The following is a 21,624-nucleotide window of genomic DNA, read 5'->3' as shown; positions in this document are numbered from 1 at the left end:
AGTCACATACATGGGGACATAGAGATATACACACAAACCTACCACGCTCAAAAATAGATCTACAAGGTCACAGCGTGTCACTTCGTGCTGCACTACTAATAACTCTGGCTATTGAGTAAATTATCTTTTTTTTTTTCGTATTCATTTTACATCAAGAGCAGCCCATTTTATTCAGCACCTTTGGGACAAAGTGCTATTGAGGGATTGCAGGTAAGTTAAAGGGGAGAACCACCCATGACATCATCATGGCAAAATCAATCCTCCTGTTCTAGGCAACACAGACGTGGGGTCTTTTTTCTTATTCCCACATTAACTCAAAGGTATATTAATGACATAGTTCAAAACTTCAATATTGAAAATGGGTGGTCCTCCCCTTTAAATAACATGCATACAGTTTTGAGTGTGTTAAGTGTATAGTGGATTATTTTCACTCTGCACATCAGTCCTGAATTCTAATAAACAGTAAACACATTTTGAAACACATCGCAGGCTCTAGACAGGTTAGGTGTTCTACTACTGCACTTTAGTTTGATGGTGGCTTATCACAAATGAATATCAGTTTGAATGTTCTCTTCAAAGTTCAAAAGCACTTAATAATTCAACTGTGTTAAACCTGACTGAGGTGTCAAAATGACAACTGATATAAACATCTCAATAAGCTTGTAGTTCTAGATAGAATATATATAATTCTCTCTCTTGTATGTGGGTCCCTGGGCACAAACATATTTTCAGATGGGGCCGGTTCGCTCACATCAATTCGGGGGTCCTTGTCCTGCTGCAAAAAGTTTGAGAACCACTATCTGAGGCAAGGGGCTTTGCTTTGGGTTACAGCACATGCACGGCACGGCTACGTGCAGAGCTGCAGACACGACACAAGAACTCGAGAAGAGGGGAGAACACAGTATGGGTGAGTGCATAATGCATTTACAATTCTAGTAGCCAGTCTACTGTAGTCTACCTTCATTTTATAATGTGTAAACTAAAGGGACACTAAAAGGTTTCTGTACGTCATGGCATGTATCAAATTTGCTTGAATAAATTGCATAGTTTGTCTAATCTGTGCTCCATAAATGATCTAATTTTGCCTTTGTCTCCGAACGATGACTTATTTTCTTCACGTGAGAGAGTGATTCTGAATATTAATTGTAGGCCTAATACTTCTGCAACAAATGTAGTTTGAGTTTGACTGACCTCTCGATAATATCACCTATATAAAAAATAAAAACGCAAGTAATAACGACATGCGCTGGCGTACGTGCATCATGGGTAATGTAGTGAGTTAGTTTCCCTCAGTAGCACATTCATTATATGCTTTTTATTTTTTTCCCTATTCAGTATTAATTTTAGTAAGTTTCATACTTAAAAAAACATGTTTTATTTTCTATTATTATTATGTCAGTAATTTTGTGTTATTATTTTATCTGTCTACCAAGATTTTACTGAGTTGCTCAATATGATTTATAATGTGCTAGCCCATAATCCAGCTGTTTATCTTTATTTTCTTTATATATTCACGTTAATCATGTCTCTGATGCACATTTTAAACACATTGTTTAAGTAGGCCTAAATAAAGTAAACGAAATAAAATATATATATATTTATCAATAAACTACATTACCCACAGTGCACGGTGCAGTAAAACGTCAGCCGCAATCAGTGTTGTATTCTCCAACATGGCGTCGCTGGGAAGGAGGCGCGGTGTCCCAGTAAACAGGGAGAGGTCAGTTACATTACATCCTGTACCATTCAGCCAACTTCTTTTAAAAGTAGTACTTTTTGTCGGCGATGTCACAATGTGTTGCTTTCCTAGCGCGCACATTGCTCGGGGCTGGTGTCTTTACAACAACACAAATAACTGGAATTCTCCCTTGTGTTAGCTAACGTTAGCTGGCTAATGTGTGCACGGCTAATGTTAGCTTGTCAAAGTGTCTCGATATTATGCTCGTGATGTTTTTGTTTTGCACTGTCCGACTAAACGATGTCAAAGCTCTCCCTTGCCTTGCATTGATCTGAAGAATTTGCATTTTATTCCATGCCCCACACCTCGGTGAATTAGTCAGTTTTGTCTGGCTGTGTTTGTTGACCTGGTCTTATAACAAAATGGTATCTAACTCAGACAACTTTATACCATGTATGCTAGCCAAGCTAACGTTATCTAACGCGTCAGTCAACTCGACACACGCAAGTTATGTTTCTCCAATAAACTGTCCCAATTTCCTTGCTGTATCTCTTTATGTGCCTTTTTAACCTTCATAGGTACATAAAGTCCTGAAATGGCGAGTAAACGTGGGCTCTGGGTTTGCCTGCCTGCTGTCAAGTTTCTGTTTCTTGTCATATCTGATGATAAATAAAATATCTTGGGTTTTCATAGATGTATATACAAAACACTGGGCGTTCAGCTGTAACTATAATTAAACAAATGAATAATACGTTTTCCTTAGTCAATCAATGTTAAAACTGGAACAGGTTTTCAGTGTAAAACCTGTTAAGTCTGCAAGTGTTATGGGAAAATAAATAACATTAAGAAAACGAAAAACAATGAAATTGTTAATTCCAGCCTTTGGATGCTGTTTGGCTATGTTCCTTTTGAAGCATTAATGCCATGAATGAACGTGTCTTTAACATTCGGTAGATGAAGAATGGATAGTTGTTAACAGTTGTTAGTCATGCATAATATTTAGTTTGACAAGGAATATGCATGGGATTTAATGAACAGACAAACACAGGAAGGAACCATGATTTTCCAAAAAGTGTAGGGTGAATTTGGTGTTGACAATCTTTGTGCTGAATGCACATTCCTTGTAAATGTCCTCTGATATTAATGCTCCCATCCCCACTATTCCATCTGTCTTTTCCTGTACAGGGGAGTGATGGCGGCAACAGATTGCTACATAGTGCATGAAATCTACAACGGTGAGAATGCACAGGACCAGTTTGAGTACGAGCTGGAGCAGGCGTTGGAGGCCCAGTACAAATACATTGTGATTGAGCCCACGCGCATTGGTGATGAGACGGCCCGCTGGGTCGCTGTGGGCAACTGCCTTCACAAGACGGCAGTGTTGTCGGGCGCTGCCTGCCTCCTTACGCCGCTATCATTACCGCCTGAGTACACACGCTACGTGGCGTTGCCCGCTGGCGCCCTGAGCGTGGCCTGTGCAGCCCTGTACGGCATTTCCTGGCAGTTTGACCCCTGCTGCAAGTACCAGGTGGAATACGACAGCCAAAAACTCTCGCGGCTGCCCCTGCATACGCTCACCTCTTCCTCGCCCGTGGTATTGGTGCGCAGGGATGACGTCCACAGAAAGAGACTCCACAACACAATAGCACTGGCCGCCCTGGCCTATTGCGCCAAGAAGATCTACGAACTCTATGCGGTATGATCGCGCTCTGAAGAGGATTTAAGAACCAACAGAAAAAATGGATAACGAAACAAACAAAAAAAAATAAGAAAATGACAAAACAAAAAAGAACCACCCACCCCCGGAAGTGAGCCAAGTGGAAGCTGTTATCAGGGTCAGGGGTCAGCTCCACATAATGTGGTGGCACTTCCATTTTGAACTTTGATTGATCAGAGGGATATAGTTAAAACTAGAAGGAATTGTTTTTCTTTTCCATTTTCTTTACTCGTGTCGCCAGCGCACTTATCTCCATATTACCCTTGCGCCTCCTTCCCTGCGCCCTCCTACATCTTTAATACACCCCAAGCCAGTGCAGAAGGGTATAGAAGCACTTCCTGTGGACTGAATCAGTGTTGCGGTTGAAATGGACAGACATGTTTTTTGCGTATACGCAAGCTCTTTTCCCTATCCTCGTAGTTTTACTGTACTCCCTTTCTTGCTGATCATTGCGCCATCTTTTCATTAAACATTAGGATATTTCAAACTCACCTTTCTGTATATAATTTTTTTAAATGTTTTTTTCATTAAAGCAATTCCACACAATATGCTGAACAGATCAAATTAGGGGTCGACTGATGTTTTTTTTTTCAGTGCCAATATGATTTAAGTTTATTTAATTACAATATTAAAATGTCAGTGTTTAAAAAGTTACAATGACACAAAACATCATTTAAATGAACATATGTTAAATAAAATAAGTTGTCAAACACCTAGGTTTTGAACTAAATTAATTGAAATCACAAAGTGCATGGAATACCCATCGGGCAATAAACTAGATTCATAGGGGAACGGGTAAAGGGTGACTTTTGTTTGTTTTTTAATTTAAAAATGTTATTGACCTGCACATCTGCCCAACAGCTGGTAGGGAAAAGACAAAATATCAGAGGCGATGGCGAATCGACCCCTAGATCAAATAACAGCACCTTCTGTGGGAGTGTCTTGTGTACACGGACTTGATTGCTATATGAGAGCAAGAGAGATCATCTTCATTTGAAAGGGGGAGGCTTTAAATTTCACATTTCACAGGTGTAGGGTTTTTCCAGGGACATCAAATGCCCTCTAAAAATGTACATGGTGTACTAGTGATCACACATTAACTGAATACACACAGTAGCCTGCAGTTAATAATTTGGGATGGAAAAAGTTCCTCCTAGAGTGGCTGTCGAGTTCTTAGCCTGCAGATAATATTGAGTGTGTGAGGTTGCACTGGTGCTTGTTTTCACCCTCTTGCCCATTCTAGGTTACGTCTTGATCTTTTTGATACATGGTATGACTGAGGCTGGACTCACACATGCGTGAAACATCTTCTCCGTATCGTCTGAGAATGGCCACTGGGGGCGCCGTACTAATGCATTGTCAATGGGAGGTGGTTTGGTTTTTTGTCGTTGCCGTGTCTCTAGCTCAACCAAACAACCTTCCATTGACAATGCATTAGTACGGCGTACCCAGTGGCCATTCTCAGACGATACGGAGAAGATGTTTCACGCAAATGTCTGTACCACTTATTTTCAACATTGAACTATGTCATTAATATACCTTAGAGTTATTGTGTGGAAATAAGAATCCCCCCCCCCCCCAATCCCCTTCTGTGTTGCCTAGAAGTGGAGGATTGATTGTGGTGTCATGTGATCAGTGACATCATGAAGGTGTGCTCTTTGGCTTGCAGAGTACACATTTTTTTTTTTTTTTTTTTTTTACCTTTTGTGGATTTGTCTTTAGTACTAGACTGCACATAAGTCTGACATCTCATTACTCCCGACGGGGTTTAGGGTTTTGGCATAGTTTTACTGAGGTCAGGGTTGGGTACCGCCGTTAATGGGTCGTCGGAAACTGACATGACACCCATTTATCCTGCATCATTCAAGTGTCTGAGTGTTGAGAACGCACAAGAGTGTGTGTATGTGTATCTACTAAAGAGTGCTAACATACAGAAAAATGTATTTAGCATCTAAAACAAAGAATGTATCTATGATTTGGTTGCACTATACTTGGCCAATTCCCATTGTAGCTTGTGATGTACAGTAGCAGCTCCCCAGATTGCTGCATGTTCTATTACTCTAGTGCAGGTGCTCCTAAACTTTTTTGGCTCGGGGCACCCCTATAAATATATATATATTTTTTTCATCCGAGGCACCCCTACATTATTATATTCCTAATTTTCACTCCCAGCACCTTATATTTATAGCATATTTTAGCGATTATGTTTGCGAGTAAAGCGAGATAATGGCCATTTTGGTTAGAACTGACTGAAAATAAATTTGTACTTCAAGTTTAAAATGATACTAAATATATTTTTAAATGTCAAATATTATCAAATTATCTCGTGGCACCCCTGGACTGCTGTTGCGGCACCCCAGGGTGCCCTGTCACCCACTTTGAAAACCCCTGCTCTAGTGTAATCAAGCTTTGGGAGAAGAATTATTATGCAAGCTTATGCTCATGTGCACAATGTTAAGTATATGCAGAACAACCAGTTTAACAGGGTTCACTTTGTCACTTAAAATGTAATTCCCCATATGCATTTATTAAATAACTTAATTGTAAGTAGGCATGTTAAAGCCTTTCTGTAATTTAATTGTCACTCCTGGATCACAGGTTGTTCATGTGATGTTTTTCTGGCCTCTAGAAAACTGAGTGGTGATTTAGCTTCACCTCAGTAAGGAGTTGGAATGCAGTTTGCCCTGCCCCAACACCGGTTAGCATTGATAAATATAGGAAGGTGACGGTCCAAGATCTACAGTACATGACAATGCTGGGAGAAATGAAGTGGGTGTTGTAGAAGGCTCTATTTATACTGTAAGTATGTTCCATAGGCTTCATTAGCCTGTGTCACATGATGCAAAAACCCAACCTCTATCAGTAGGTTTATGTAGGCCTGTCTAGATTATGACATTTTACATGACGATTAATCGTCACACAAATATTTGCCATGTTGAGTTTGAACATTGGAACAATAATGAATAAAAATTACATTTCTGTTTGGCTGTTAGGCTTTGAAGTTGTACAGGGCAGATGTGACAAATAACCCAAATATACAAAGAAATTGCATATTTAACTACAAACATACATGAACAATGGAAATAGCCGATGCGAAGCACCGTAAGCTTGTACATCTGCTATTTTTGTTACTGAACATTTTTCAATATAAAAATGATTATGACGATTATGAAAAACGTGATTATCTCAAATAATTGTGTTTGTGTAATAATTGTGACAGGTTATATACTGTATATGCAAGAGAAGAGACATGGCATTCTTTATAAATAATTTGTTTGTCAGTATGGAAAGCAATATTTGAGATACATATAGACCTATATCCCAGCCAGTGGCCAACATTCAGAAATGGGAATTATATGAATATGATAAATCTTTTATATAATTTCAAATAAGTCAAGAGTACACCTGTTATTTGTTTAATGCTTGAGTTGATGCCACTTCTATTCTCAAGCTCCACCAACCATGTAATCCCTCACAACAAAGAAAGAAGACAACGGTAAGTGGCAGTGCAACAGCAACTTTGCACTACCCATTACAGCGTAATCAACTGTATCAGTGCCAGAATGTCAGAGGAAGGAAGGAAGGCAAAAGAGGTGCATTCATTCATTCAAAAAGCCTTGGTGCCAATAATGCACAATAAACTCCAATCCCCACAATGCCAGGCGTCCCAAGAAAAACACTTCCGGTTGTTTTCTTGGTCTTCCGGATCACCACCGTTTTGACTTGGATGTCAGTGCACAACAACAACTCAAGTGGGTTGTAGTGGGTTCTGCAGCCTATTTAGTTTTCGCTTATTTGCTAGTAACACATTTCTGTTACTTGTATTAACGTTATTCTGTTCTGGTGAGTAGTAAACCCAGTAAAATCATGATGTTCTGGCGCGCGCGTGTGTGTGTGTGTGTGTGTGTGTGAGAGAGTGAGAGTGAGTGAGTGATAAATAGGGAACCACAATTTAAAGTATGCCCAAACATTTTCTTCAGTGTAGCCTTGGATAAAGACTATATCAGAGATGTATATAATCGAATCTGACTTTTGCTTGGTGATACGTAAGCAAATGTCCAGTCACTTAAGTGTAACCAGGGTCTCTTGAAGGTCCATCCACTCCTTGATTTCGCACTAGTCTGGTACCACTGTCTGGTACTACATGCTATAACAACTGCACACATAACGCCCAGGAAGAGTGGTGGACCATTGACCCTGGCTGCTGGTTACCGCCTTCCCTAAAATAAAATAAAAAGGTTAACAGCGTCCCGAAAGCGACTAACAACACTGCTGTGTGCTTTACTTGAAATGTAGTTCCAGAGCTAAAATATTTCCTTTATGTATTTTGTTGATCACGATAGCACTACTACTACTAGCATTATTATTCCTCACTTGAGGATTGAGGGTTTTTTCTCTGCTTTGCTCAAGGGCACTTCATAGTAGTTCCTTAGTGATGGAGGGACAGGTGATGCTCTGGTTTGTGTGCCTAATAGCAGTTGTGCTCTGCTGTGGGAACTGACAGGTTTAACAAGCTGATCAAGACACCACAGCACTGATTGATTGATTGATTAATGGAATACTTTATTATAGCAGTTTGCATAGGAAAAGCACAGGACGGTACAGTTCAGTTACAAGGTCTACTAATAGGATTTAAACCCAAAAAAAGGGGGGGGGGGGGGGACATTCACCCCAAAATTGCAGATCTACAAGCTCACAGTGTAACATGTTGCGAGGTTGTAGATGGGCTATTTTGTTGCACCTCACTCTGGTCCGTTTTTCTTTTTTTTTCAAGGGTTTATCCCATTACAACTGGGAAAGTTTCTTTGTCATTTTAGATTCAAGGCTTCTCTAGGCTTTTGATTGATTGATTGAAGGCTTTATTAGAAGTTTGCATAGGAAAATGTACAGATTCATGACGGTACAGTTCACTGGTACAAGGTCTACTAAAAGGAGATCCATGAAAAGACTAAGCTTATTTCAACAGGAAACCATTTAAGTATCTCATATAACATTGAATGACAGACAAATAGAACACAGTACTATGCAGTAGATATGTAAAGAAAAGGGGGGAAAAAAAGAAAAGAAAACAGTAAATCTAAACAAACAGTAAGTATATACAAGGAATATACAGTAAATCTAAACAAACAGTAAATATATACAAGGAATATACAAGTATATACAAGGAAGGGGCAGGGAGGGTAGGGTTGGGCTAGGTTTTTTACCAGTTGCGAACGGCTGCTGCCTGTAAGTGGTTTTTCAGGGCAATTTTATAGGATGCTAGTGATCCACACTCCTTTATGGCCTTCGGTAAGGCATTCCACATTTTTGTGGTATAGCAGAAGAACGAGTTTGACCCTTTCTTTGAGTTGACTCTGGGTTGAATGTGATCTGTGGCACTGTGCCAGGCTATATCTGCTATTCAAAAATAGCAGATATACAAACTCACAGCGCGTCACTTTTTGCTTGTACATCTGATATTTTTTGAAAGCCTTTGAAAAACCTTTTTGAATAACTTTGAATTACGGTAAAAGTTTAAAAACTGCTGATTTTATGAAGGCATCGGGTCTTCCCTCTTCAGTGATTCAACGTCGAGCTGTAATTGTGACAATGACTTTACTGCTTTGTGTCCCTTTCCATCAGGATAGGTTGTGTGTGGCGTAGCGGGGGCGGGGCCAGTGTTCATGGAGCGTGTGATGGCGGCAGGCGGCATGTTGCCTTTGGTCTTGGGCAGCGTGGCCGTCTTGCTGCTCTATCGCATGCTGGTCCGCCTGCGAGCGGGAGCTCCTGTCCGGGATGCTGTGGTGGTCATCACAGGAGCCAGCTCTGGCCTAGGGAAAGGTTAAGCCTCAGTCATTTTGCGAAACATTTAACATGATATATTTATTCTTTATATTATGAATAGTACTGTAATAATTTCTTGTTTGCCTCTTGTCTTGATTGTTTAAACATGACATCATGGGGCGCTATGCTCGATAACAAATTGATAAGCCCAAAGCTTATTGATACCGGGTACTCAATAAATATGTTATCGGGTTATCGAGCTAGCCTTGTTTTGAGCTCCATCCCTAGATAAGAGGTGTGTTTCTGATTGCAGAGTGTGGATAAGAGGAGTGTTTCTGGTTGCAGAGTGTGGATAAGAGGTGTGTTTCTGGTTGCAGAGTGTGCGCGGGTCTTCCATGCTGCAGGAGCACGATTGGTACTTTGTGGACGAGACGCCACTCGGCTACAGGCAGTGGTCCAGGAGCTCACAGAAAGCTTGTCCGACATTCAGCGACAGGTGCGCAGACTGCGCACGCACACACGTCCACACAGTACACACAGACATCCCACCTCTCCCGGAAGTTACGGGAGTCAATTACCGTCCGCTCCCATACACCCACTGAAATGATTTTGTGTGTGCGTGACGTGTGTGTGTGTGTGTGTGTGTGTGTGTTTGATCTTTTTCTTTCTTAGCAGACACACACCCCCTGTGTGGTGACCTTTGACCTGGCTGATACTGACACAGTGGAGAGCGCAGCAGAAGAGGTGTTGAGGTGCTTCGGCCAGGTGGACATCCTCATCAATAACGCCGGCATCAGTTACCGGGGCAATATCCTCGAGACGCATCTGTCGGTCCAGCGGAACGTCATGGATACAAATTACTTTGGACCAGTCGCTCTTACACAAGGTTAGTGAGGGAGGAGATCATTATTTTCAGTAACAGCAGTCTCTCTGCCTCTCCAGTTCTTTAATAAATAGAAAATACAATTTGCTGCCAGGTCTATCCCTGTTTTCCGGTCTCTCTATTCACTGTTTACTATAAGTAAAGGCAGAAAAAGTTTTTTCACTGTCATTGTTCTTTCCTTCACCTGTAGCCATCCTTCCCTCCATGGTTCGTCGTCGCAGTGGCCATATTGTGGTCATCAGCAGTATTCAGGGGAAAATAGCTATTCCTTACAGATCAGCTTGTGAGTACGCACTGTAAAATGTTATTTCACATTGACGTTTTGTTTGAAATGAAGCTGCTGTTCTTGTCTTTTAAGAACAAATTCTGTTTTGGCATGTTGACTTGTTTTGACTGTATACGAATAAACCTGGAGCCATATCACTTTATACCCCATCTCTTAACCAAAGATGGTGAAAATAGCTGATCTCTAAGCTTCTACAACACATTGTACCACGATACTTAGTAGAGTCTTCAGGTTGGCTATTTTTTGCAATAGGGCTTAAGTGTTTATCTATGATTTGTATGAAAAACGCAGGATATGCACATCCCCACAGTTCTTAAGACACAGAGCTGGACCCAAAAAAAAACAAAAACGATCTAGTTAAGAAAAGGGGAATGTCCGCACAAAATATACTGCCCTCCCCTCTTCATTTATTTAACCAAAAATAATGAACAATGTTTCACCTCTATGATTTGTAACCATCACACACATGCACCTCTCCACTTTGGTCAGACGCTGCCTCCAAGCATGCCACCCAGGCCTACTTTGACTGCTTAAGAGCAGAGGTAGAGCGCTATGGGATCCCAGTGACCGTCATCAGCCCCGGTTACATCCGAACCAACCTGTCACTCAATGCTGTCACAGGGGACGGCTCCAAGTATGGAGGTAAGAATGGAACTTGGAAGAAAATGGCTTCAAATGTACTATTATGATGCTACGCTCTCTCTCTCTCTCTGTGTGTGTGTGTGTGTGTGTGTGTGTGTGTGTGTGTGTGTGTGTGTGTGTGTGTGTGTGTGTGTGTGTGTGTGTGTGTGTGTGTGTGTGTGTGTGTGTGTGTGTGTGTGTGTGTGTGTGTGTGTGTGTGTGTGTGTGTGTGTGTGTATGATCCATCTAAAAAAATTGAATATTGTGTAAAAAAAAGAAAACACCCCAAATCATAACTTGACTTTGGACTTCAAGCAACTCTGACTTCAGAAGGTTGACATTTCTCTATTATAAATCCTTATTTTGAGTGGTCTCGTGTAATATTGTAATATTTTGAAATATGGACTTTTGATATGTAGAGCCTTACCTCATTGCAGGCCGCGGCACGGGGCGGAGTGACCGCGGCAAGGGGCGGAGTGAACGCGGCGGTTATCGTGGGCTTCGGTGACGTGTGCAGTGGGGCGACGGTGAGATTCGAACTAGTGATCTCTGGCACTCAAGTCGGCGACGCTATCCATTCAGCCATCAATGCTGATGTTTATCGTGGGCTTGCCCAGGCCTTACGGCCTGGGCATAAATATAACGATTGCATTCACCACGGCTTCGTAACTCGCGCGGCGCTCCGCCGGCCGCGCGGCCCTGGCCCGCTCTTCGCGGCCACTCGCGCCTGCGGCGCTCGGGGGCGAAGAGCAGGACCAAGGTCCGCTGGCCTTCGCGCCGCTTGCAATGTCGTGGACAATAATCAAACGCCTCCGCCCACCGCCGCGTTCACTTACGGTAGCGTTCACTCCGCCCCTTGCCGCGTTCACTCCGCCCCTTGCCGCGTTCACTCCCCTTGCCGTGTTCACTCCCCTTGCCGCGTTCACTCCACCCCGTGCTCCGGTCTGCAATCAGGTATACTTGGATATGTATGCCATAAAAATTCAAAATGTTAACAAAAAAAGGTTTGGAATAATTCACTGAATGTACAATGTATCTAGTATATATGAAAACTTCAAGAAAATGTACTTTTACACACATTTTATACATATTTTAGATGGATCTGTATACTGTATATATATCTATCTCTTCTCTGTCGGGTGGAAACCTCAATATTCCAAAACTGTAACTTTTCAGGGATTCAAATTCAAGATCTACAAGCTCAAAACGCATCGCTTCGCATAAAGTTAGAATATGGCATTGGAGATGGGTGTTTTCAGCACGACAAAAGCTGTGTGTGTGTGTGTGTGTGTGTGTGTGTGTGTGTGTTTGTGTGTCTGTTGCTGCATGCTGTCTGATGGTGTAACTTCTTCGACTCCTCGTCCTACACTGGTTCCAGTTTTAGACAAGACCACGGCGACGGGCCGAGACCCCGGCGACGTGGCCCAGGCAGTGCTGAAGGCTGTCCGTCAGAGGAGCAAAGACGTCCTGATGGCCGAGACGCTGCCCACCCTCGCCGTCTACCTCCGCACGCTGTGGCCCGCACTCTTCTTCAGGCTCATGTCCTCACGCGCTCGCAAGGAAGACAAAGCTAAAGCTGAGTGAGACACAGAGGTACGCCAAGCGGTCCAAACGACATGTGTGAGACTGTTTAATGCAGGGGTCTTCCAACGTGTTTCAGGCCAACGACCCCTTAGAGATGAAGCAGTGGCCCCCCACCCCCACCACTGCATGCAGTTTCAACTTCTTCATAGATTCCAATTCCATTGATGGCTTCACAGACTTGTTTGACAACAGTATCGTGTTGGATTCATATTACCGGTAATGTGTATTTCCAGACATTTAACCACTTAAACCATTCATTACTTAGTAAACCTGACCTTTCCTTTGAGCAGTGCTAACCACTCCTACATCTGGATTTGTTATGTACTGTATACAGTATATATATGTATACTGTATGTATGCCCCACACTTGGCTCATTGGCCAAGCTTCGGTGGACGCTTAATGAAATGAACTCATGAAAAGCACCGCTTACGTCACACTGGGTGTGATTTTATTTACTATTTTATTGCACCAAATATTGCAGACCTGGTGCAGATTATTTTTGAGAGGTGCTAACCGCTCCTACACCTGGCTTTGTTTGTATGTATGTATGTTCGTCTGTATGTCCCGCAAAGCTCTGCATTGGCCAAGCGGCCAAGTGATTAACTATATAAACAAAGGGGACGAGGACCATATTTGTTTGCCGGTTAGATAGATTGTCATTAGTCACATGTGCACATCATCAGTGGAATATCACTGACACGCCCACATCCACAGCAGTGGGAACAATACTTGGGAGTCTTGGTGCCGGAAGGTGTGGGGCAGTACAAAGCCAACTTTCATTCACCATTTTTCATTGATAAGTAAAAATGTCTCCATGAATTTATATACCACATCCATGGGTGGTGATATATTACATATTAGTTACTTTACAAACTTACTAGTCTTTCGTCATTGAGTTCATGAGTTTCCCGTCAACTACTATGAGTGTCTCTTTCAGACAAATGAACTTCAGAACTAAATATTGAAATGTGTACTAAATGTGTGCAGTGTTTGTCTTAACAAAACAATCTTTACAGTAGTGGTGTTCAGTGCTTGCTCAGAGACTACTCACACATCACAACTGTGGTACATCTTGGAGTTAATTGCCTAGGACTTTGGAGTTGTACCGTGTGATGTCACAACTCCTGTTTCAGCCATTGGAATTGACAGTTAATGTTAATTAATATGCACCTTTCCGTAAGGATTTGAATGTCATTTAAACCAGTGGTTCCCAAACCTATAGCTCAAGACCCAAAAGAAAGATTGATGTCTCCGCAGGACCCAATCTAGTGAAAATAGCAGATCTACAAAAGCGCCACGTTGTGAGCTTGTAGATAATTGAGTTTGTTTTTAATTCATGAAGATTTTAGCTTTTATTTATTTATGTTTTGCTTTAAAAAATGAATGTAGTAACACAATTACAGGATATTTACTTGCAAAACATAAAAATGATTCAAACACTTTAACTCCATGTACTTACTTATTTACTTACTTTCCCCTCTACTCCTCTCTTTGCAAACTTTGCCGATCCAAAAGCTCACATTCAGCTCAGTGAGATGCGGTGTGAGGCTGTGAGCATGTAGATCTGCTATTTTCACCAAATCTTTGCCTATGACATGCCCAGAATAGGGACGCCAGTTCAAGTGGTTAAAATAAAGTGTCAAGTCACAGCCAATTCATTTTTACGATATCTTCTAGTTTTATCAAACTTAATTGACTTACTATAACGGTTGTAGATTTAGCCAACTTGGAAACATGCACTACATACTCTTTGAAAAATGAGACCACCACCTGCTATTGTGGGATCAAGTTAGCTTATGAATGTTGTCATCAAAAAGCATTGGGTATTGTTAGCTGATGAGCCTACTTTGTACTTGCAAGAACATGCAGGAACTTTCACAATAATAGAAACAAAAAACTGTTGGAGGATGTGTAAAAATGTCTTCCGTGTTCAAATCAAGGCAGAGTACTGATCAGTCATCTCTGTGTGGTGCCTGGGACCACCATAAAATTGCTTGACTGTTTCGCAAATATTCCAAAATGTTTCAAAAATGGATCTAAAAGGGAAAGGGATATCCCTATAGACAATGGGAGATAGACCTTTGAGGCCATCATGCTGAGGCAGTGAGAGTATAAAATAGGTTTAAAGTAAACCGGGGAAGCATCAGTGTCATTTTATATACTAACCACTATGGGCTTGGAGATCTGGTATTTTTGGAAAATCTTTAACATTTGTGCAAATCTTTGAATATATATTTTTTAAACCAAACATTTTTAACTAAAATCTTTGCTTCTGGGGGTCCCTGGAACAACACCTTTTGAGATGGGGACCGGTGGCCAAATACATATAAGTGTGGGGGTCCTGACATGAAAACAATGTGTGGTGTTTGTGTGATCATGAACAGGTTGGTCAGAGTCGCTAGTATCCAGAACTATCTTTATACACAGAATAGAAACACAGCTTACAAACAACTCTTTACACATCAGGTTTTTGTTTTTTAGATGTCATCTTAATATTAACTTAAACACAATTTTGCAAATGTTATCAATAAATAGTCCAAATAAGAATTTATATTGCAAAAAAAGAAAACAAAAGCACAGTCAATACTGGTATTGTAACTGTACAAATAAACCCTTCAGAAGAAACTAAAAGCCATTGCATGCCCTATTCAAAGACATAACCATATATTATATTATATTATATTATATACTGTATATGCGAATGAATTAGAAGCATGAATGTCATTGCTTTTTTAGTGTGAGAAATACAATGTTACAAATGTTTTCCTTATCCACAGAATACATCATGAGATTTGTACATTATGCAGTCACTTCATGTGACCGTGTAATGTAAAAATAATGAGTCATATTACATCTTTGAAAGCACCACAGTGCTTGAAGGTGACATGTTTCACATGTGAAATCCTGTTTGTGGCATATTTTTTAACCCATTAAAACCAGGGGAGCATCTGTCATCTTTCTTAGATTTTAACTTTGGCTATTCATGAATAGAAGACATTTTTGAAAAATCTTGAAAGAATTTGTAGAATCAGGTCTTAAGAGTTAATCCCCCCCCCCCACTCCCCCCAACAACAAAACAAAAAGCTGAAAAATAATCACTCCAAGAGGAAGTTTACAAACATTATGCTGAGATGAGATGCTGATTAGAATACTGCCATTTGCAATGCTGGTTAATTGAAATCATCCAGAGGAAATCTGCACAATTGAACACCTGGTGTGTGTATATGCAATATGTCAAGCTGCAAATATAAGGAGAAATGGAGTCCACTGTAAAAGTACTGGTTATGTAAAAGTAAATGTTATTATCCGTACGCCTCAGACGCGAAACTCAAAATCCAACTTTTAATGGGTTACTCACCTTAACCCAGAAAGCGTCGGTCATATACAGATATACAAGCTCATAGCGCATCACTTCGTGGCACGGTATGAGCTTGGAGATCTGCTATCTGACATTTTTGGAAAATGTATGCAAAATCTATTAACGTTTTTACGACATTTTTAACTCAAATATTTGCTTCTAGGGGTCCCTGGAACAACAAACATATTTTGAGGTGGAGGTTTGGCAGCCAAATGCCAAAAAAACCTGAGCTGCACTGATATAGAAACATAAGTTTTTCAGAAAACTGTTTTAGAATTAGCCCCAGGCCTTAATGGGTTAAAACACATGGTCCAGGATCCACTAAGCAAGCTTTCTGTAAATACAAAGTTTGTATTTGAGAAATTGGTTTTGTTAGGAACATTTCTGCTAACCAGCAGAGACACCATTGTCCACTACTAATCATGGGGCTGTAATTACGGTAGTGATCGGAAAGAAGATAATAAAGTGAGTGTTTGACCATGGCCTTAGTGTTCGTACTGTATGTATACATTGTATCTGGGATACAATGACATTCTGTATTTTCATACCGGTTTCCAACAAAATAGCAACAAACGCCCCACAATGAGCTAGCAGGAGCCACATACCTTGACTCTTCAGTGACTGCTGAATAAAACACTAAACATGAATACAACGGGGTGTCCGTTTGACAGATACATCTATATAGTTGAAAGAAAAGCATAAAATGCTTATTGTGCCTATCAACTTTAAGCTGGAAAATGATGGAAGGTATGCCTAGGTGCTGACATTTCTTAATGAACTCCACCGCAGTGGGTGTGGTTTACTGGTCACTGGTGCCACTAAAATATTGGTCATTCATTTTCCCCCATAGAGATTTACAAAAAATATTTATATAAATTGTTTTAAGCCTAGAATCAAGCCATCCAGGTGAATCATGACTAAAACATTTGAATCTGTAAAAAATAAAAATAAAATAATGATATTACGTTTAATAAATACCCTTTGTTTAGCGGTTTTACATTTTTATTTTCACAGAATCAAAGGTTTTATAGTCACCAGGATCCTGGATGGCTTGATTTTAGGCTTAAATATAAATATATTTTTTTAAATCTCTACGGGAAAAATGAATGGCAGATTATTTTAGTGGCACCCACTGCTTTACCCTATCGAACACAAGATTACAATCACCACAATGAACTTCAGATTTTGAAAGACCCAACTCCGATATGAAGACTTTTACGGTAATAAGAGACCCCTTCTCCTATGGCTTATTCATTTTTGACTGTCTAGTCAAAAGCTCAGGTGTTGCACTGTGAGTTTGTAGATCTATTTTTGCTGAATGTTCGCCTATTAGAACATGGCCAGAATGGGGACACTTTGGTTCATGTGGTTAACCCATTAGAACCGAGAAAGCATCTGTGTCATAACATTTATATAATAATTCCAGGGACCTTGACATGAAGAAAATGTAACACCTCAGGAAACTGTTGGGATTTTAGAAGACATTCCTTAGAATCGTACTCAGGTCTTAATATTTTGAACCAGGTTAATCTCAAAACCAGGACTACTGCTGCGTGTGCTGAATAATAATGGACTTTGACCCAACAATGACAGCTTATTACCAGGGCTGTGTTCCGTTCTGGATTAACATCCCTCTTCCCATGTGTTCTTTAATTGCTTGAAGCTTGATCAGAGCCATGTCGTAGGCGTTCTGGGATTTTTTTCCAAGAGATGGTTTTTCTTCACCTTCAGCCTCTCAACTATATCATATCACTCCAAATGTGGGCATCAGCCAGGCCAGAGTCCCATCAATCTGGCTAGCCATCGTCAAAGAAAAGGGAAAAACAGCAACCTCTCTGTTTTGTTCAACTGTTAAATCCTCACTGACCCATTTACACCAGAGACCCATTCTTTTCTGAAAGGTTTTCTGAAAAACGTATGGTGCTATATCAGTGGTTCTCAAACCAATTCATGTCAAGGACCCCCAACAACATATGCATTTGACCGCGGACCACCATCTCAAAATATTTTATTTAAAAATGTTTGATTTAAACAAACATTTGCACAAATGTTACAAGCTTGTAGCGCGGCAATGCGCTTGTATATCTGCTATTTTCGAATAGCCAAAGTATAAAATAATGCTTTTCATCTCAAATCTAGAAAATGACACAGATGCTTTCCCCGGGTTTTAATGGGTTAACTGCTTACAAGCCTGACCAAGAACACATGAAATGGAGCAAGTGAACTTGTTCTACCCAAGTTACAGTGTTCACAGATCAACCAACGGGTCGGAGAGAGAACGCCACTTTATCTTCCACGGCAGGGAGGCATGTTCAAAACCAGTCCTTTTGGGGTTCTAAACTGCACGCGCCGAGGCCATAAAATCTTTTGAGGAATCCGAGGACAACAGCACAAAGACGGGGGGGATCCAGAAGGGACAGAACCAGGGAACAATGACATTTCGTTTTAGATATGGCATAGGTTTCTTTCTGTACATGAGGTTGTGTTTTGTAAACGGTATTTATTTCCTAAAGTGTTATAGATAAGAGAATTTCACAGACGGAAAAAAACAAAACAAAGAAAATCAATGAAACCGACGCGTGTTATTTACTTTGTGTTTCTAAACCAGTGGTTCTCAATGTGGATTCCAGGGACTCTGGGTTCCTTTAGGGGTGTCTAAATTGACCCTTACAAGTCTCCTAACTCTGACAGTGTACAAATGGAACCAAATGGATTTGAATACTGTCAGAGTTAAGGGATGAGCTTGAAATGTAAAGGTTTGAGAACCACTGTTCTAAACAACGGTCAGAGTTCATCGTTATATTATTGCACTTTTAACAAACGGGTCAGGGGTCGGATGGCTTCACGGTCGGCCTCTTGTCACTGCCTTGTTCCACCTTGTTCCTTCCAAAAAGGCAGGAGAAAGGGAAGGGATGGAGGATTGGCAACAGTCCAGACGGCGAGGCTTCACCTCGCTGTTGTCGGTCCAACATCAAATGGCACCTGCCAAGTCCGCTGCAGATGGTTGTGAGGGGTGGGGGGGTTACGGTCTACCTCAGGGAGGGGGGGCTGCCAGTTCCTGCGCCAGGTCATTGAAGCGGGCGATGTAGTCGACGCTGCTCTCACTCATCATACAGGCCAGCTGAGTATCCATCTGCAGGGTGAAATCAACCATCAAAAGGATCAATCTTTCTTTAGTCCCATTAAGACCAGAGGCCCATTCTACAAGGACCCGGCCCAATCTCATATGTATTTTTGCCCGCACCCCTCCACTATATGGGGAGAGTGTGGAAAAGCGAGGTCCACGCGGATCACGCTAACTTTGGAATGGATCGACGCAACTGGACAGGGATTATTTTCCATTCGGAGAGCACAACCATGTGCATCTTTTGAGCCCTAGCGTGAGCATAGCTAGAATATTCAAAGGTTAGTGAAATGTGGCAATTAACTACCAATGTCGAAAGAAAATGGTGGCAATCAATGAGTTATTAAAACTAAATAAATACAAATTGTAGAGGGTCCCCTTTACCTCTGCTACATCTGGAAGGCCACGGGACTGAAAGGAATCGTGGGAGTTGCAGTCCAGGAGGCTGGGGCCCAGAAGGGCCGTGCCACTGGAGGGACCGGAGGGGGTGAGAGTGGACCGCTTGCCCTTGTCTGGAGACACCAGGCTGGCTGGAGGGAACCAAAACACACACCACACGTATGATTAGATATGACAGTCATCGTTTTTATTTAGAAGGCATTTGTTGAAGGCCTCGGGTCTTAAAGGAGTAGTTCACCCCCAAAATGCCTTTTTTTTCTTCTCAACTCAAGTCTCCATGCGGTGAGTAATGGATAAAAAAAAAAGTTATTTGGGGGGTGAACTACTCCTTTAATGGGTTACATCAAATGTGTGTATGTAGTTGTGACAGTTGTGTGTGTGTGTTTATTAACCCATTCAGAATGGGTACACATTTTGTGTATCATTATTTTATGCTTTAACTATTGAAAAATAGCAGATATACAAGCTCACACTGCGAGCTTGTAGATCTGCTATTTTTGAAAAATCGTGAATTTTTACCCAATTCTATAAGTGTCTTTTGAATCCTTCTAAGGTTTTTTGAAAAACCTATGATTCTGTCAGCCATCTGGCCAGCCATCGTCAAAGAAAAGGTCCTTTTCACTTAACTGGAGCTCAGTTAGTCTGTTCTTGAGAGACTACTAATGTCAGTGGTTCTCAAACCTTTTCATGTGAAGGACCCCCAAAATGATATTTATTTGGCCACAGACCCGCATCTCAAAATATTTCGTTCCAGGGACCACCCAGAAGCAAAATTTGAGTTACAACCGCTCGCTTTGAAAATACATATATTCAAAGATTTGCACACATTTTCATGACTTTTTCAAAAATAGCAGATATACAAGCTGGGAGCTTGTATATCTGCTATTTTTCACTGGTTAAAGCATTCAATAATTCTAGGCCTAAATGGGCTAAGAGAGTTAAACAGACTAACAGAGGAGGCATCCCAGGGAGGAGTCGGAGGAGTCGTTGGGGTACCACTGAGGGTCATGGCTGGGCGAGGGGATCCAGCCCCGTGTGGGGCTGCCCGGAGGAGAGGACGCCAGCAGCTTAGAGCCGTCACTGCCACTCAGCTTGGCCGGAGACAGGGAGGTCTCCTCACCTGCAACACAACACACACAGGGCTGTCACGATTGAGAATTTTACATGACGATTAATTGAGCTTTTGTCGTTGACAATTACATTTCTGTTTGGCTTTTAGGCTTTGAAGTTGCACATGGCATATTTGACATATTTGACAACTTTATACTTAATAGCCGAAGCTCTCAACGCGTCGCGATTGTAGATCTGCCATTTCCACCGCTTAAAAAAATATGAAAATGTTTCAACATGGAAATAATGACGATTATGACAAAATAATTGCGATTATGTCAAATAATTGCGATTAAACGATTATATAATAATTGTGACTGGCCCCCCCCCCCACACACACACACACACACACACACACACAGTGTTCATTTTGACAGCAAATGTTTAATATAGCCGAGCCTGCTCAGAGCCACTGTTACTCAATGCTTGTTTGTGTGCGTTCCTTAAAAAAAACATTTGCAGAATTTGCCAAGTCAAATGTTTTCCGTTCTGCTTCATTCCGGAGTCACGTTAAATATCAGCTTGACACATGGATCAGGTGCCCCTTTATAACAGATGCACTGGCATATTTCCAATTTTCAACACTTCTTTTACTTCTAAAAGTTGAATTGATCCCAGTGCATGACGGAGGATGATATCACGATAAATGAAATCCCCACGATACGATTATCGCGAGTGTTTTTTATCACGATAAACGATAATATCGCTTATCGTCCCGTCCCTCGTCAAAAGTGCTCACGTTTCAGTCCAAGTTAGTTGGACAGGACTTTACTCAGTGCATAGTACTATTCTTTTGCAGCCACTAGATACCTGCACAAGCAATGTTACATCATTTATCAGCTATCCTCTACCACTTTCTATTTGCTTAACACCAAAATATCAACTACCAAAGTTTTCTCCATTCGTGTCACCATCGTTTGTCAACATTTGACAAGAGAAAGCTGTATTGAGCATTGTTCTTGTATGTGCAAAGAAGATATGATACAAAGAACACAGGTAACTCCAGAGAGCTGTTTAAACTGAGTTTAAAGTGCAAGCCCCGTCGTGCGTCGTCTCATGTTTCCCCCCCGGCATTCGCCTACACTAAATCTAATTCCTGG

At 41.2% G+C, this 21,624-nt stretch overlaps 3 protein-coding genes across 6 annotated transcripts in view; 2 read left to right on the top strand and 1 right to left on the bottom strand.

Moving 5' to 3' along the window:
* Window positions 1-842: 842 nt before the first annotated feature.
* tmem11 (transmembrane protein 11) lies at window positions 843-3,990 on the top strand. Its single transcript, XM_080723974.1, has 3 exons — window positions 843-907; window positions 1,625-1,720; window positions 2,864-3,990. The coding sequence occupies exons 2-3, from the start codon at window positions 1,674-1,676 to the stop codon at window positions 3,378-3,380; spliced, it is 564 nt and encodes a 187-aa protein (XP_080580100.1). The 5' UTR covers window positions 843-907; window positions 1,625-1,673; the 3' UTR covers window positions 3,381-3,990.
* A 3,118-nt stretch (window positions 3,991-7,108) lies between these two features.
* Window positions 7,109-14,176, top strand: dhrs7b (dehydrogenase/reductase (SDR family) member 7B). Of its 4 annotated transcripts, none has more exons than XM_080723988.1 (7): window positions 7,109-7,147; window positions 9,018-9,215; window positions 9,536-9,654; window positions 9,831-10,044; window positions 10,232-10,324; window positions 10,817-10,969; window positions 12,327-14,176. In XM_080723988.1, exons 2-7 carry the CDS (start codon window positions 9,059-9,061, stop codon window positions 12,530-12,532), a joined length of 942 nt encoding a protein of 313 aa, XP_080580114.1. In that variant the 5' UTR covers window positions 7,109-7,147; window positions 9,018-9,058; the 3' UTR covers window positions 12,533-14,176. The 4 variants fall into 4 exon arrangements, with proteins under 4 accessions (XP_080580114.1, XP_080580115.1, XP_080580112.1 ...); XM_080723989.1 differs by having other exon boundaries at window positions 7,119-7,238; window positions 9,834-10,044; XM_080723986.1 differs by having other exon boundaries at window positions 7,119-7,238.
* A 750-nt stretch (window positions 14,177-14,926) lies between these two features.
* The window catches only part of cramp1 (cramped chromatin regulator homolog 1), a 31,024-nt gene continuing 24,326 nt past the window's right edge, over window positions 14,927-21,624 (bottom strand). Inside the window, 3 exon segments of the mRNA XM_080724701.1 lie at window positions 14,927-19,024; window positions 19,400-19,545; window positions 20,367-20,534. Of these exon segments, the coding sequence (XP_080580827.1) occupies window positions 18,926-19,024; window positions 19,400-19,545; window positions 20,367-20,534 (413 nt within the window). The 3' untranslated portion in view covers window positions 14,927-18,925.

The sequence above is a fragment of the Nannobrachium achirus genome, assembly GCF_963921795.1.
Source record: "Nannobrachium achirus genome assembly, chromosome: 4".
In the NCBI taxonomy this organism is placed as follows: Eukaryota; Metazoa; Chordata; class Actinopteri; order Myctophiformes; family Myctophidae; genus Nannobrachium; species Nannobrachium achirus.
The sequence above is the reverse complement of the archived record's forward strand: the minus strand, read 5'-3'. Positions and strand labels throughout refer to the sequence as shown.

Bases quoted from the DNA above. Each gene is read 5' to 3' on its own strand.
- dhrs7b (XM_080723988.1), top strand. From the start codon at position 9,059: ATGGAGCGTGTGATGGCGGCAGGCGGCATGTTGCCTTTGGTCTTGGGC. The intron at 10,045-10,231 runs GTTAGTGAGGGA...CTTCACCTGTAG, and splicing joins ACCAGTCGCTCTTACACAAG to CCATCCTTCCCTCCATGGTT. The intron at 10,970-12,326 runs GTAAGAATGGAA...CACTGGTTCCAG, and splicing joins GGACGGCTCCAAGTATGGAG to TTTTAGACAAGACCACGGCG.
- tmem11 (XM_080723974.1), top strand. From the start codon at position 1,674: ATGGCGTCGCTGGGAAGGAGGCGCGGTGTCCCAGTAAACAGGGAGAG. The intron at 1,721-2,863 runs GTCAGTTACATT...TTTCCTGTACAG, and splicing joins GTCCCAGTAAACAGGGAGAG to GGGAGTGATGGCGGCAACAG.